Source organism: Peromyscus leucopus, chromosome 11, assembly GCF_004664715.2.
Source record: "Peromyscus leucopus breed LL Stock chromosome 11, UCI_PerLeu_2.1, whole genome shotgun sequence".
Lineage (NCBI taxonomy): Eukaryota > Metazoa > Chordata > Mammalia > Rodentia > Cricetidae > Peromyscus > Peromyscus leucopus.
Genome location: NC_051072.1, coordinates 24,754,786 through 24,772,033, shown reverse-complemented (window position 1 = coordinate 24,772,033; position 17,248 = coordinate 24,754,786). Strand labels below are relative to the sequence as shown.

At 40.2% G+C, this 17,248-nt stretch overlaps 1 protein-coding gene across 1 annotated transcript in view; it reads right to left on the bottom strand.

The window, feature by feature from the left end:
* Wdr70 (WD repeat domain 70) overlaps window positions 1-17,248 on the bottom strand; it is a 232,336-nt gene that overhangs the window by 178,662 nt on the left and 36,426 nt on the right. Inside the window, exons 6-7 of the mRNA XM_028875604.2 lie at window positions 8,097-8,156; window positions 3,656-3,789 (exon numbers count right to left, since the gene is read on the bottom strand). Coding sequence (XP_028731437.1) covers window positions 3,656-3,789; window positions 8,097-8,156 — 194 coding nt within the window. The remainder of the gene's footprint in view (window positions 1-3,655; window positions 3,790-8,096; window positions 8,157-17,248) is intronic.

Below are 17,248 nucleotides of genomic sequence, written 5' to 3'. Positions count from 1 at the left end.
ATGCATAGATTAGTACAGAAACATGTATTTTCTAGCTTAGTCTACCTAAAGCCAGTGATAGACCAGGACAACAAACATTGAGAATCTCTATCTCAATTATAGTATTATCCTCAATTGATAAGTTTAATTTCAGAAGTTTTCATCTTTGTCACTTTTTCATAAATAAAATTTCTGAAATTAAGTTTATTAAAAATTTTTAAAAATCAGCAAGACCTTGTCATTTAAGCATATATAAGCATGTGTGTGTGTGTGTGTGTGTGTGTGTGTGTGTGTGTGTGTGTTTTCTACCTCTTTCCATTCAAAGGGTCAAGAAAAACTATGCTTCAGTGTCAATAAGCATTCCATAATTCATATTTTGTCTCTAAATACCATTGCTGCAAAAAGAAAATTGAGCTTCTTAGAGAAGCACTAATTCCAAGACTCAGAAAGAAATATATCAGCAAGTCTACATTGTGCTATCTCAGAAACTAAATCAGCTTTCAAAGACATATAAATTTATGTCAACTTATAGTTAGTGAGGGCTCCCAGTGGACAAATCTGGACAATTTAAACCCAAAAGGAATGGCTGCAACTAACTGAAACTCATGAAAATGTTTAAAATTAAGTACTAAAAGTATAGAAAGTCAAAGAAAAGGAAAAATAGCTGTGCCGAAACACCATGACCAAAGCAAATTATAAAAGAAAAATGTTTAATTGAGCTAATGGCTTCAGAGGGTTGGAGTAGGTGATGTCAGAGCAAATGCACAGCAGCAGAAACAGCTGAGAGAGTGCATCTTAATCCATAAGCAAGGGGCAGAGAGAGCTGACTGGGAATGACGTGGGCTTTGAACTCTCACATCCATCCCCAGTGACACACCACTCCAACAAGGCCACATTTCTAATCCTTCCCAAACTATCTGAGGACCAAACATTCAAACATAGGAGCCTATGAGGCCATTCCCATTCATACCACCACAATCAATAAGAATAGTAACCTTGGGCGGAAGTGGATATAGTGAAATAATCAAGCACTGCACTTCCACTGCCTCTGAAGTAAGAACTGTACTTCAGGATAACCAAACTATCAGTAAGTGAGAAAACCTCTTCTTTTAAAAGGAGTGCCACACCAGAACCTGGAAATAACCGAGATGCCCCTCAATCTAATAATGGATTAAGAAAATGTGTCACATATACACAATGGAGCACTACTCACAAAAACAATGACATCATGAAATTTGCTGGCAAATGGATGGAACTAGAAAACATCATCCTGAGTGAGGTAACCCAGATTCAGAAACACAAACATGGTATGTACTAAGTGGATACTAGAAGTAAAGCAAAGGATAACCAGACTACAACCCACAGCTCCAGAGAAGCTAGCTAACATGGAGGACCCTTAAGAGGGACACATGGATGGCTCTGAGAAAGGGAAATAGATGAGATCTCTATGAGTAAACTGGGGGTGAGGGAAGACAACTGAGGGTAGGCAATGGGGGATGAGAACATAAGGGAATGAGAGGGTCAAGCTGGAATAGGAATGGAGTGGGAAAGCAATGAAAGAGATATCATGATAGAGGAAGACATCATGGGGATAGGGAGAAATAGGGTGCTAGGGAATTTCCTAGGAATCCACAAGGATGACCCCAGCTTAGACTACTAGCAATAGTGGAGAGGGTGCCTGGACTGGCCTACTCTGGTAATCAGATTGGTGAATACCCTAACTGTCATCATAGAGCCCTCATCCAGTAACTGATGGAAACAGATGCAGAGATCCACAGCTAAGCACTAGGCTGAGCACCAGAAGTCCAGTTGAAGAGAGAGAAGAGGGATTCTATGAGCAAGGGGCATCAAGATCGTGACGGGGAAATGTAGAGACAACCAAACCAAAGTAGTGGGAATTCACAAACTGTGGTCCAATAGCTGTGGAGCCTCCATGATTCTAGACTAGGCCCTCTGCATAGAAGAGACAGTTGTATAGCTTGACCTGCTTAAGGGGCCCCTGGCAGTGGAATCAGGATCCATCCCTGGTGCATGTGTGGGCTTTTTGGAGCCCAGTGCCTATGGTGGGACACCTAACACAGCCTTGGTGCAGGGGGAGGGGCTTGGACCTGCCTCAACTGAAAGTACCAGGCTCTGCTGACTCCCCATAGGAGGCCTTGCCTTGGAGGAGGTGAGAATAGGGGGTGGGCTGGAGAGGGGAAGGCTGAGAGGCGGGAGGAGCGAGGAGAGGAGGAACTGTGGTTGGTATGTAAAATTAATAGAAAATTTCTTAATAAGAAAAAAAGAGTGCTGCTAAGTTATAGGCAAAATGACAGATTTAGAAAATCATCAATACATAACCTTCAATGAGATCAATAATCCAGACAGCAAACATCAATGGATAATAAGTTCATCAAGAAAAATAATAGTTATTTACATGTTACCAATTTTTCTTCCACAAAGTTTCTGTTAAGTGAAGTATAAAAATTATTTTTCAAAGAAAAAATAAATCATTTTTTTAAAAAGTTTATGTGTGGTCTGCCTGCATTACATTTGAACCAGACATGGTAGTGCATGCCTTTAATCCCAATACTTGGAAGGCAGAAGAAGGCAGATCTCTGTTAGACCAGGCCAGCCTGGTCTACAAAGTGAGTTCCAAGACAGCCAGGGCTACGCAGAGAAACCAAAACAAGCAAACAAACAAAAAACAAAACAAAACAAAAAACAAAAACAAAAAAAAATCACTTAAAACAAAGAGATTCCTTCATTAGTGTCAGTAATACCAATTTAATTTAGGAATCTATCTAAATTGTCTAGCCACTAACACTAAAGCAGTATGACAGTACATGACACTCAGTATGCTATAGAATGAAGTGTAATCAAGCCTTTACTCTTCTCTAAAAAATATTGGGTAGTAGACAAAGGGGTAACATAATACCACAAGGAGGCAAAATGCTATACGCCCATTTATAGTCAAAAAAGAAAGCCACTAATGGAAATACCACGTTAAGCCCTTTTGATACAATGCTAACTGACCAGCAAGCAGTATGGACTACTGCTTGAATACTGGCCTGATGTATACAATAAACAAAAACACATTATAAGCTGGGCAGTGGTGGCACATACTTTAATCTCAGCACCCAGGAGGCAAAGGCAGGGATATTTCTGTGAGTTCAAGGCCAGCCTGGTCTACACAGTGAGTTCCAAGACAGCCAGGGCTACATGGAAAGACTCTGTCTCTAAAAACCAAAACACCACCACATTATACAGCATTATTTACTGGAATATTTTAAAGTAAAGCAAGGAACAAGTTCTAAATAGAAGTATGTTTTTAAAAAAAGATAGAAAATGCCTTTAAAACAGAGGTCAAGGTCCAGAAGATGGCTCAGTGGGTAAAGGTGACTATTGCCAAGCCTGAAGATCTGTGCTAGATCCCCAGGACCCACAAGATGAAAGTTGTCCTTGTTCTTCACGTGTGCACCATGGCACATGCATGTACACACATAACACATGCACACACACATATATATGGAGAAGTGTGTGTGTGTGTGTGTGTGTGTGTGTGTATGTGTGTATGTGTGAAGAAAGCTAAGGAAAAGAAATGTATGGTTTTATTTTCATTTAATAATGAAATTCAAATGACAACAGCATTATTATATCTAAATATGAAAAAAAATATGGAGCTATTAATACATACCACTCACAAGGCTGAAGGGATCGAAAAGCCTTGAAAGAAGCATCCATTCCAGCAAAATCCCAAAATTTAACATCGTAGTCATATCCTCCAGTGACCAAGCGGGCACCTGAGGGATCCAAACCCAAAGCAGAAACCTGTTCAAAACAAGCAAACAAATGAACAGCGGAAGACTAGTTACTACCCCAACCCCATTTCTAGTCCCCAGTACCACCACTATCAGAGAGGCACTGCACCCATGCACCATCAGCCAGTGCTACTTCTGAAAGGCAGTGATGGACAGCATCCTCCATGTTATTTGACTTTATTGTAAGAATTATTTATCTCAAAATAAAGAAAAAATATCTCTGTGTGTGTGTGTGTGTGTGTGTGTGTGTGTGTGTGTGTGTACTGCGCATGTGTACATGTGAATGTGTGTTGGAAACAGGCAGATTCCTGGAGTTTATTGGCCAACCACCCTAGCCAAATCGATGGCTCCAGGCTTAGTAAGAGAAGATAAAAAGCAACTAAGGAAGTTGCTGATGTCAGTCCCTGGCTTCTATGTGCACACATACCTGTACATGTGCAGACCATGTAAACCAATTCATTCATTCTCATTCTCTCCTTCTCTCTCAAAGCTTACATAATTCAGATCAGTGTGGTGCACACACCTTTATTTCCAGTTCTCAGTAGGCAGAGGCAAGCAAACCTCTGTGAGTTCCTGGACAGCCAGAGCTACGTAATGAGACCCTATCACTGTCTCTCACTGTCTCAAAGAACAACAAAAAGAGAAAAATTCTGGGCAGGGCAAAATGACAAGATGATGAAGGTTTGTTATTGAGATTTTTTTTTTTAAGGTAGCTATGGTGTTTTGTTCCAGATGAGCTGTTTTCTTGTTTTAGGGGTAGGAATTGGTTTTGGGGGTACTTAGGGGTTTTGTTTTGTTTTGGAGTTTTTGTTTTGTTTTTTGTTTTTGTTTTTGTTTTTCGAGACAGGGTTTCTCAGTGTAGCCTTGACCTTCCTGAAACTAGCTCTGTAGACCAGGCTAGCCTCAAACTCACAAAGATCCACATGCCTCTGCCTCCCGAGTGCTGGGATTAAAGGCGTGTGCCACTACCACCCGGCTTTTTGTTTTAAAACAAGGTCTCAATAGGTAGACCTAACTGGAACTCAACCTGACATGTTCCTCCTGCCCCTGCCTCCAGTGTGCCAGGATTGCAGGCATGAACTCCCATGCCTGGATTCACAATGATGCTATAAGAGCTAGCATTCAGACATAGCAGGATCGCTGTCAATGCTATAAACATTATTCCACATAAACCAAAGGGTATGAAAAGTCTGTAAAACAAAACTCAGGCAGGACAAAGTAATCTGCCCCAGATAGAGAATGTGTCTCCTTCCACGGACTAAACTAATCCTCAATCCCTGTGTTCCCAAGAGTTAAAGAACACAGAAAGTTTAACCATTTCTCCAGTGTGTTTTAATCACATTGAAAGAAAACAGAGACTCACAAAAGTGTCAGTATAATTCTACAGATGGTTATGTAAACATATTATTGAAGAAATAATTATCTTAATTGCCATAAAATGCAGAAATAGGTATCAAATTATTATGGATAATGGTCTAGACTTTTCTGACCAAGAAATAAATTATTTTAAGCTTTCTATTTTAGCTTACTACATAAAATAACAGATCATGTCCTACCCCTACCCGCAGGCCATGTTTTATTTATTTTCTTGAGATTACAATATAATTATAACATTTCTCCCTTCCCTTTCCTCCCTCCAAAGACTCCCATATCTCCCTCCCCAGTCTCCTTCAGATCCTCAGCCTCTTTCTCCACTCACTGCTATTGCATGCATATACGTGTGTCTATGTCTACCCTAACGTCTTTCACTCCAGCCTGAGAACGGACGGACTCTAGCATCCTCATCCTCAGCCCTCTCCCTCACACTTAGAGCACTCACCACTTGCTCAGTCTTAAGCTTTAGATGTGAATCCAGAATCAGCCAATTTATTTGACCTGGCAGCATGCTAACTGTATAAATGTTTGAATACTTGACAATTTTTCTTATGATTATAGAAAAATAGTAAAAATACAGTTTTAATTTAAATTGGTTAAAAATCATGCTCAAGGAACATTTAATAAAGAATTTTTCAACTCAATATAAACCATTGATGTTATATTTTTAATTCAAACTTTAAAAGAAACCCCTACAAAAATCCCATTTTTAAATATTTCAGTCTTTCTGTGAGATAACAAAAAACATCCACTTTTACTATCACCATCAGCAGTTTATTGAAGCAATTATTTAAAAATAGATAAAATGTATAAGCATGATATACCTATGAACACTGGGGGAAAAAAAATCTAAAAACTATAGCTTAACCTTCCACTCTTAAAAACTATCCAAAGAAAAGCAAGTAAATCCAAATGCAAGCAGAAAGAAGGAATTAGAAAGTTCAGAGTTGTCTTAGTTAGGGTTTTCTATTGCTGTGAAGAGACAACATGACCACAGCAACTTTTTTTGTTTATTTGTTTGTTTTGGTTTTAGTTTTGGTTTTTTTGGGTTTTTTTTTTTTTTTGAGACTGGGTTTCTCTGTGTAGCTTTGGAGCCTGTCCTGGATCTCACTCTGTAGACCAGGCTGGCCTCAAATTCACAGAGATCCACCTGCCTCTGCCTCCCCAGTGCTGGGATTAAAGGCATGTGCCACCACTGCCCAGCGACCACAGCAACTCTTATAAAGACAGCATTTAATTAATTAAAAACATGGAAATTTAACTCTTTTAAAGAAAACATTTAATTACAGTTTAAGAGGCTCAGTCCATTGCCATCATAATGGTGGCACACATGCTGCCATTGTTCTGAAGCTGAGGGTGTTACACCTGGCAAGCAACAGGAAGTCGACTGACATCACACTGAGGGAAGCTTGAGCAAGAGAGACCTCAAAGCCCACCCCCATGGTGACACACTTCCTCCAACAAGGCCACACCTCCTAACAGTGCCCCTCCCTTTGGGGGCCATTTTCTTCCAAACCACTACGGGAATGGAATGGAAAACAGAGCTCTGTAAACACAGAAAAAGTCACAGAACTAGAAAAGTTGGTCTTGTGAATTTTTCAATGAAAATGAGAAACCTTTACTGGAGTAGCAAAAAAAAAAAAAGAGTTACTAATATTGGGACTGAAAGAAAGAATTCGCTATCTGGGACTGGACAGATGGGTCAGCAGTTAAAAGCACTGGCTACACGTCCATAGGACCCACATGTATACCTGGTACCCAAGGAGGAGGACCAGAAATGGGTGTTGAATCCACTAGAACTGGAGTGACAGAAGGTTGTGAGCTGCCGTGTGGGTGCGGGAATTGGACCCAGGTCTGCTGAGGCATCTTCCCGGCCCCATGGTATTTTTTAAAGCATATGTTAATAAGAAGAAAATAAAGGCAGAGGTTCTCAAATATTTGGGGGAAACTTCTGACGCCTAAAAATCTGTCCAGACCATTTAGGTTCCGACCATAAAGTATTTTTTAATGTAACATTTGTGTGTATTGATATTAACCACCAGAAATGAGGATATTTCATTTCATTTAAAATGACATTAAACTGATTATATATAACAAATACATGTATGAAAACAATCTTTACAAGTGAAAAGTTTCTGTGTCATGAGTGATACTACTTTAAGATTCGGGGCTACCAAGTGAGTTCCAGGAAAGGCGCAAAGTTACACAGAGAAACCCTGTCTCAAAAAACCAAAAAAAAAAAAAAAAAAAAAAAAGATTCCTATCTATTAATTTCCCCATTTCTGGATCTACCTCTGCTGAATGTATTCTTCTTATGTGCCATACATCTAAAAATAAATGGTAGTTCCAGTGAAATGGGAAGGTGTTTCTAACACTTTCATTGCATGTGCACACTTTGCTTACTCAACCACCATTTTTAGTAATTTTGCAATAACACACAGTGATTTCACCTACCTAGCAAGTATTTCTATTATTAGGCTTTAAGTGACATAAGTAGGTAAATAATATGAAAAAACAATATCATTAACATAATCGTAGAGCAACACAGAAACCATTTAAAGTGTATTTTTTATCTCAGCATTCATCTGCAAAGTGAACAAATTCATGCCTTTCACTGATATGGGAATAAAGCTGAGGAAATGGGAAATTTTCCCAAGCTACTAAAAACAAAACTATTATTTGAATGTCTTATAATTTTTCTGTATCCCAGGAAAAGAGGTTCTTAATGCCAACAATAACACTGACAGTAAGTGGTCCCCATGAAAATGAAAGGCATGGCTATTTTGATTGACCGTGAAAGTCACCTTTCTACTTCCGTGATGTCTGCACCTTTCATGACATCAACCAGCCATAGAATGGTCTTAGGTTTGTTAATATACTTATCAGCTGACTGTTCCAGGAAAGCTGTTACTGACAAAGAGAACAAAAACATTTTAAACTTACCGTTTTAGTGCCATGCTTCAGAGTTATCTCATGCGAATCAGGAATCCTTTGGACAGGGTTCTGAAACAGGAAGGTTCCATTACATCAGTGAGTAAAATAACGTGCATGTGCACCTACACAGCACATCCAAGGGGTGCACTGCTGTGTGCTACTGGTGCCCAGAGACTAAGGGAGACAAACACTCTACCAGAGCAGAGCGATTTCCCAGCCCTTCTTTTTCTTCCCTTTGAAAGTCTGAAAAGACTTTTACTAATTGTTTAGGGGTGGGGGGCATATGTGTGTGTGTGTGTGTGTGTGTGTGTGTGTGTGTGTGTGTGTGTGTGCGCCATGGAGATACACATGTACAATATACAACTTGTCCTCTGTTCCTTCCTTCCGCCATGTGGGTCACTGGGATGGAATTCAAATCATCGTGCCTGGCGACAAGTGCCTTTACCCACCAAGCCACGTCACCGGCCCCTTTCTCAATCCTTTTGTAAATGTTTTAGCAAGATTTTTCTAAGTTGCTCACACTAGCCTTGAACTTGCTGTGCAGCCTACAAAGGCTCTGAACTTACAAACTTTCTGCCTTCCTCATGAGTGGCTGGGGATTACAAATATGAGCCACTAGCCACAGTGAAATAAAGACAAACAGAATCTGTGTGTGTGTGTGTGTGTGTGTGTGTGTGTGTGTGTGTGTGTATGTGTGTGTGTGTTTTTTTCTCCACAAAGCCTTAGCAGAAAAGGGGGGAGCTGGAGAGATGGCTCAGTAGTAAGAGCACCCAGCATCCACATGGCGGTCCACAACCACTTTACAACTCCAGTTCCAGGAGATCCAACACCCTCTTCTGAAATCCATGGGCTTCTTTCTACACACATGTGGTACATACACACTTACCCAGGCATACACATTCACATAAAAATAATAAATAAATCTTTCTTTTAAAGGAAAATAAATGAGGATGTCTTTCTTCTGCATGTCTAGACATACTACAATTCCTCCACTTCTGCTTATAAATGATTGGAGCATTTTGTTTGTTTGTTTGTTCGTTTTTCGAGACAGGGTTTCTCTATGTAGCTTTGGATGTAGCCCAGGCTGGCCTCAAACTCACAGAGATCTGCCTGCATCTGCCTCCTGAGTTCTGGGATTGAAGGCGTGCACCACCACTTTCCAGCTATAATTATAATTTAATATAAAAAATGACAGAAGTGTGGAGAGATTGAGAGAGAGCAGAGAAGGATACATAAATAAGATGTCAGAGTTTACAATAAACATTTGATCATGGGTCTTCATCACTTAATCAAATCTTCATTTTTTCCTCCTTCCAATCTTTCTCCTGCTATATAGCTCTTTTCCTAGCATGTAAACAGGTCAGTATTTCCCATACCTAGGCCTTCAAGCTGCACAAAATGAGGAGAGAAAGCCCATCTCATGCACACCTCAGCCCAGGCCCTGAACCTGGATATTGCAAACAGGGGTTACGGCATACAGTTGAGGACAAACACAACAAAACAAACAAAAACTCTATCAATTTAATGTACATGTACTGCCTAATGTTTACCTTTTCCTCTACAACTAAGTTTTTTCCACAGTATGGTTTCACCCAGTTCCCTTCCATCTGCCCTACCACTTGGAAGCTGCCGTTTTATTCCTAGTGCCTGGCACAGATCTGGGCACACAGAAGCACTGAGTAAATAGTTCTTGAATGAATAAGCAAGTCACTGTAAATGCCCCAGACTTAGCCTGCTCATCTGGCTTTCCAACGGCATTGTGATTACCCATCTCTCCATTTTGAAACTGCCCTTTCCTGAGCGAAAACACCCCAGATAAAAAGGCCAGGAAAGCTGGGTGGTGGTAGCCCACACCTTTAATCCCAGCACTCAGGAGGCAGAGCCAGGCGAATCTCTGTGAGTTCGAGGCCAGCCTGGTCTACAGTGCCAGATCCAGGACAGGCACCAAAACTACACATAGAAACCCTGTCTCAAAAAGAAAAAAAAAGGGGGGCCAAGAAAAGCTAGAGTATGTAGATCTAGGTCTGCCACTTGTTAATCACGTCATTAACTTAGGTGGTAACTCTCACTGTCCTCACTGGAAAGCTCTGGACAAGTGTATAGTTTGCTATGAAAGTGTGGTACAAAGCTCTTCATACAGAACGTAACACACAGAAGGGCTCAATCAGCAATGGCCACTATTCATTCTAAGGCTTCTCTCTCTCTGGTTATAACATCTTCCTCTTTTTCTAGCCTTAGCTTCCTGTTTAACTCTGATTCCTTAAAGATTCAACTCAAACGTCACTGGCTCCTGGAAGGATTTCACAACACTTCCTATTCCAGGTTAAATGGCATTTCTATGCCATCTCATGACAATCTTTCTTACCTCAGGCACTAACGTCATGCGACACTGTAATGCCACCTCAGCCCTCCTAACTGCTCTCTAACCAAACGGCAAAATGTTAACCTCTTAAAGCTATGCATACTAGATTATCTCACTCTGGATCCTCATGTCACACAACAGCTAACATAGGGAAACACATAAAAGTTTTGGGAATGAATAAATAACCCACTGTCTATCTTGATGATCAGGTTAGACAGTAATTTTTCATCTAAGTCAAACTTTGGGATTGATGGTTATGACCATAAATAGAAGTAGGCACTTTCCATCAGGTCAGTCCAATGAGAGGCAGTAGACAAGAGTTCCCCAAAAGTGAAAACCTTGTAAGAAAATGATTATACCACAACTCAATTCAGGATGAACACCACAACAGCTGAAAACGGCTACAGTCTACTGCTGCAACAGATTACTAACAGACTAGGAACAGAAGGTAGTTGAACGCAAATAAACAACTGGGGGATTTTCAGTTTATTTCAAAACAAAGACAATGTACTTCAAGGCTTCATATTTTCTGATAAGTAATACACACAACCTATTTCAGAGACGAAATTATTTCAACACAAATTCAAAAACAATTAAAAGGTCCAACAAATGGGTTCTGGGCTCTCCCTCCACTGGGAATTATATAGGACACTGCTATATCAGACTGTATGTTTAAGCAACAATTAGAGAGGAAACTATTGTAACCCATATCTCATTTTATAACTAATTACTTAAAAGAAGAAACTATTACAGTCTGCCTTTAATTTCTTAACTAATTACTTTTTAATCATTCAGAAAGTAGAAATACCATCGCAAAAAGAAAAAGCTGGTATGAGAATTATTTCGTTTAATTCAATACAGAATGTGCCTATATATAGACAATTTCTAACACTTCAGCAAAGAAACTCAGACCACAGAACTTCATATTTACATTAGGAGTGAATTAAAAGTGCTGTTTACATTTAAAACCAAAGTTTTACTGGAAATCATGGAGGGCATAACTCATAAAAATCCCATATAATTGGCAGAACTTAATGATCTAAAATAGTAGCAATCCATCTTTTTGGAGCATATCACTTAGTGAGTGTACTTTTTCCAGAACTTTTTACTAATGACTTTGAAATATGGCTTAGTGTGAAATTCACAATTACAATAAAATATTTTCAAGATTTTGCTGCCAAGGAACATCATAGACTAAATGTCTTTAGCGAAGTAATTTATAACAAGAACTCATAACAAAAGCTACAATGGTAATGGAAAAGGGAGATACTCCTCTGGCCTTGGGTTGCTTTAATACTGCCTGAAGGGTATTTCCCAGGCTCTTTGGTCTTTCTCAAATAACAACAGTAAGCACATCCAGGCTAACCTGAGCAATTCTATACGAGGAACACCCTGCAGCGTTTTCAAAGATTTGCAAATCATAGTCATTCAGGTGAAATGTCAAGAGTTAAGAAAGTTGTACATTTTGTTACTATAAGCTATAACAAAAAGACTACTTGGAAACAAGTCAGGATTAAAGCAAACTCTAGCCTATCTCTGAAGAGCCGATAAAACTGACAACATTTCTACAGTCCACTGCTAGTCTTACCTTCACTTTACAAACACCAATCGTACATTATACACCAAGTGTGAAAGTGAAAGCAGAAGTCCAGTGAGAAAGCTTCTGCTCACTAAGGAATATCGGGCCAACGAGACAGAACAGACAGGTAAATGAAAGGGCTGCAGATGCAGCGAGTTCACAGCATGGAATGGGTGCTCAATTCATTATGCCTGAGGAAGCAGGGGCAGCTTAGAGAACGGGCATCTGAGATGTCTTTAGAAATATGGAGAAGTTCTCTTCAAAATGTGGAAGGATTCTAGGACAGAATCCTATGTCTCTGACACTTCTAAAGTTTGAAATCTGTTCCTAACTTACTTAAATTAATGAAGAGAAAAAAGAGTAATAGTGGTTCTATTTATGCAGGGCAGTGGTGGCACACGCCTTTAATCCCAGCACTCGGGAAGCAGAGGCAGGCGGATCTAAGTGAGTTCAAGACAGCCTGGTCTACAGAGCAAGATCCAGGACAGGCACCAAAACTACAGAGAAAAACCCTGTCTTGGGAAAAAAAAAAAAAATAGTGGTTCTATTCATAAATCATACTTGGGTGGCAGTGTTACATGACCTTAATCCTAGGCAGGCAGATTATCTGTGAGTTCGAGGCTAGCCTGGTCTACTGAGCGAGTTCCAGGACAGCTGCATTACACAGAGAAACCCTGTTTTGAAAATACCAAAAAGTAAAAAATAAAAATAATAAATTATACATATTTGAATGGATAATATCCAGAGTGTGTGTGGGTTTTTTTTTTTTTTAATTCTACACCTCAACAACAAAAGAACACAACTTAAAACTGGGCAAAGGGTTGGGGTGTTGCTCGGTGGCAGAGAACTTATTTTGTATATATAAAACCTGGGTTCAAGACTCAGAATCATTAACATTAATGGATGAATGAATGGATGAATGGAATGAATGAATGAATGAATGAATGAATGAATGAATGAATGAAACTGAGGCAAAAGACTTAAATAGGACTGTCAGGGACAAGGATAGAATCTCTAGTTAGTAAAAAAAATACAGACCCCCATAAGACAGGAAACTAGATTATTTTACAGTCAGGTTGCCTAGCAACAGGACATTGAGTCAGAGCCCTTGACCCTTTCACCCTGTAAACATCCTATACAAACATCCTGTTAGCTTGCCCCACCTTATGCAGATGACAGCTTCTTGCTCCCCCCACCCTGCAGGAACTATATAAACCCTCCTGGAGAAAAATAAAGTTGCACCTTGATCAGAATCTTGACTTGGTGTATTTCCTTTATCTCCTGTCCCTACATCCCGTCCTTAGGGTGGTCAAGTACCCATTGTAGCCCTGCAGGCAGGGGCATAGGACATTTCTCCAAAGATAATCAAATGGCCAATAAGCTCACAAAAAGAAAAAAATGCAATACTGGTAATGACTCAAAAACCACAAACCTAGCTAGGTGTAAGGGCATATGCCTCTTATCCCAGCTCTCCCAAGGCAGAGACAAGTCCATCTCTGAGTTCCTGGGAAGCCTGGCCTATATACTGAGTTCTGGGCAAGCTATGATTGTACAATTAGACCTTGTGTCAAAAAAAAAAAAAAAAAAAAAAAAAAAAAAAAAATCTGAGATGGCTCAGTGAAAAAGCACTTACTGCACACACCTGTCGTCCTGGATTTGAACCCCTAGAACCATGTCAAAAGAAGAAGGAAGCAGGGAGAGATGGCTCTGCAGTTAAAAAGCACTTACTGCTCTTACAGAGGACCCAAGTTTGTTTCCCAGGACCCAAATAGCCTTTAACTCCATCTTCAGAGGATCCAACACCCTCTTCTGGCCTCTTCAAGCATCTATACTCAGGTGTACATGCACCCCACACAGATACACATGCATACACAACTGAAAATTAAAAATGAATGATGCATCTGTAATTCCAGCACTCCTACAATGAGATGAGAGGTGAAGACAGGAGAATTGCCTGGAGGCTCTCAGGAAACTGGCCTACAGTATGCTGCACAGGAGAAACAAGAGATCCTGCCTTAACACAGTAGAACAAGAGAAATGACTACTGAATGTTGTCCTCAGACCTCCACAAACATACTATGGCACATATATCATTCTCCCCGACACACACACACACACACACACACACACACACACCTATGTGTGAGAGGGTATGTGCACATGAGTGTAGGTGCCCTGGAGATCAGAGATCGCCTGGAGCTCAAGTTACAGGAAGTTGTGAGCTACCTAATGTTGGAAACTGAACTTGGGTCCTCTAGAAGAACATTACCCACTCTTAAATGATGATCCATCTCTCTAGCCAACACAAACAAACTTTTGAAAAATACATATCAAGGGGGCTGGAGAGATGGCTCAGAGGTTAAGAGCACTGACTGCTCTTCCAGAGGTCCTGAGTTCAATTCCCAGCACCCACATGGTGGCTCACAACCATCTGTAATGAGATCTGGCACCCTCTTCTGTATATATAATAAATAAATAAATAAATAAATAAATAAATAAATAAATAAATAAATAAATAAAACCTATCAAAATACAAATAGCTATCATGTGGGAAGCAAATGAAGTCCTAAGTGAATGTGTATTGTTGGCATGACAATCTATGTCAAGGATGCCAATGCCTCAGACCCATAGGAATGGCAAAGGGTTCCCCTGAGCTGAGAACGGTTGAATTTCAGCCAGAACTGGTATGTATGTGTAAACATAGCAACTGCAGCTTCCTCATGCCAGATGACTGCAGCCGGAGACTGTTCTCCTACAGAGACTCCCCACCAAGATGCACCCCTCATCTGTTCCACACAGAACAAGTACACTGACTTCCCTGGCTGCTGCAGGTACACGTCCACCTGAGCACACAGCCCACCCATCCCTGTGCCTGCCATTTCTTCAGTCCCTGCCACTGGTCAGCCCAAAGCAGGGCAGGTCGCGGCAATATCACCTCAAACTGCTAAAAGTTTGTATTCTCAGCCACTCTGAAATGTATTCCATAACTTCTCAGATGGAACGAAGACTGCATATAGGTGCCATGGATTTCCATGCTCTGCTTCTCTTGCTGCCACAGATTTTTTGGCTGAGACAATATGCCCTACCATCTTACCCTAGCTTTCTATTCCAAACAATGTACTTCCAGACATTTAAAACCTTTGTAGTTAAATACATCAACAAAGTGACGAGAGCCAGACACACTGGAAGGAACGAATCAATCACATTCTGAAACCATACAGAGTGCACACCTATAATCCAGCACTTGGGAAGCTGAAGCTGCAGGATCTCAAGTTCAAGACCTCCTGCCTGAGTGACACAGAAGTCCTGTTTGTTCCTCACCACCATCACCGAAAGAAGAAAGGGGAGACAGAGAGCCCACGGAATTAAGTATTTGTGGGGCTGCCAAAATGGCTCAGCAGGTAAAGGCACTTGCCATCAAGCTTGATGACCTGGACCCCAGGACCAACATGGAAGAAGAAAATCAACTCTATAAGTTGTCCTCTGCTATGGAGCACATGTGGGTACACATTAATGTATGTGTGCACACAACAAATAAACATAAATGTAATAAAAGAGAAAACATTTTCAAATCATGTATTTGATATGAGACTTATGCCAACATATATAAAGAACCCTTATAGTTCAACAATAAAAAGATTACTAACTAAAGAATGGGCAAAATATCTGAATACCATATTTCTCTAAAAAAGATAGTACAATGATCAGTAATAGTATGAAAAGATGTTCAGCACCATGTTTCAGCAAAAAAAATTAAAATCAAAACCAAACTAGAATAGTACTTTGCACATATTGAATTGGTTAAAATAAGGAAGACTAATAAATAGTGGCAAGGACGTGGATCAGCTGAACCTCTACTTACCACTGGGAAATATTAAGTGACTAAAGCCACTTTGGAAAAGAAATTCCCAGCTCCTCAAAGTTTTACAAACATAATTACCATTTGCCATGCAATCTCACTTGAAGACACACCTCTCTCGAAAAGAAAATACAGACCCATACAAAAACTTGTGGATATAAAATGCTTAAGAACAGCATTACTCAAAGTAGCCAACAAAATTTAAACAAGAAAATGTCTATCAAATGATGAAGGGAGAGATGGGGCTCATTAGGTAATGGAATATTCTGTGGGAATTAAAAACTAATCAAGTATTGATTCTTGCTACATCACAGATGAGAATGAAAACACGAGGCTAGGCAAAAGACGCCACACGAAAAACCACACGCTGGAGGATTCCTACGACAGCAGATGTCCAGACAGGGACATCTGTGGACACAGAAAGCAGACAAGGGGCTCCTCGAAACTGAGGGTAGGGTTGGGGGATAAAAGCTAAAGATTGTAGAGTTACCTTTGAGGGTATAAAAATGCTTTAGAACCAGATAATGAAGGGCTGGAGAGATGGCTCAGTGCTTAAGAGCACATGCTGCTCTTCCAGAGGACCCGAGTTCAGTTCCCAGGATCTATGTCAGGTTCTTCCCAACTGGCCCGTAACTCCAGCTTCACGAAATCTGACACCCCTGCAGCCACATGTACATACTCACACCCAAATACACACACACATACACATATTTTAAAATAATAATCCCTTTAATTAAAACATTTTAAAGAAGAAAATAACAGATGTGAAGATTATACAGTCCACTGGATATACTAAATACTACCAGATAAATATACTTGAAAATAGCAAATTTTAGGATATATGGACTAGATTTCAACAACCCTGCTATTAAAATATAAAGGAGGAAAATAGCAAACCAGATGTATCACAAGGGAGGAGCCATTGCACTCTGCTTTTGAGAAGGAAAGATTTTTGCAGGGGAAAAAAATGTTCTCCTTTCATAGGGAGGAAAAAAAAACCTAGATTGTAAAAAATGAAGTCTGTCTTGATGAAGGAGATAGATCTGCCACAATGTTCCTTACAAGGGTCACCACTCACATAGGCTGCCACACCAACAGCATTGTGCTAAGTATTGGCCAGGATTCAGACACAAGGAAAAGCTTGTTAGAAAAGTCACAGTCATAGGCTGTTTCCAGCTTGTACAGCTTGGGGCATGAGGTAAGGGGAAGAGGGGTTATGGGTAACCCTCAGAGGCTGAAAGGGGACAAGCAGTGAGGTAGGTCATAGCGGTTAATTAAGCACATGAGTATGGGCACATTCCCTAAATTTGAAACCTAACACACCTTTTAACTACTAGGTGTTCATGGAAAGTTACTTAATA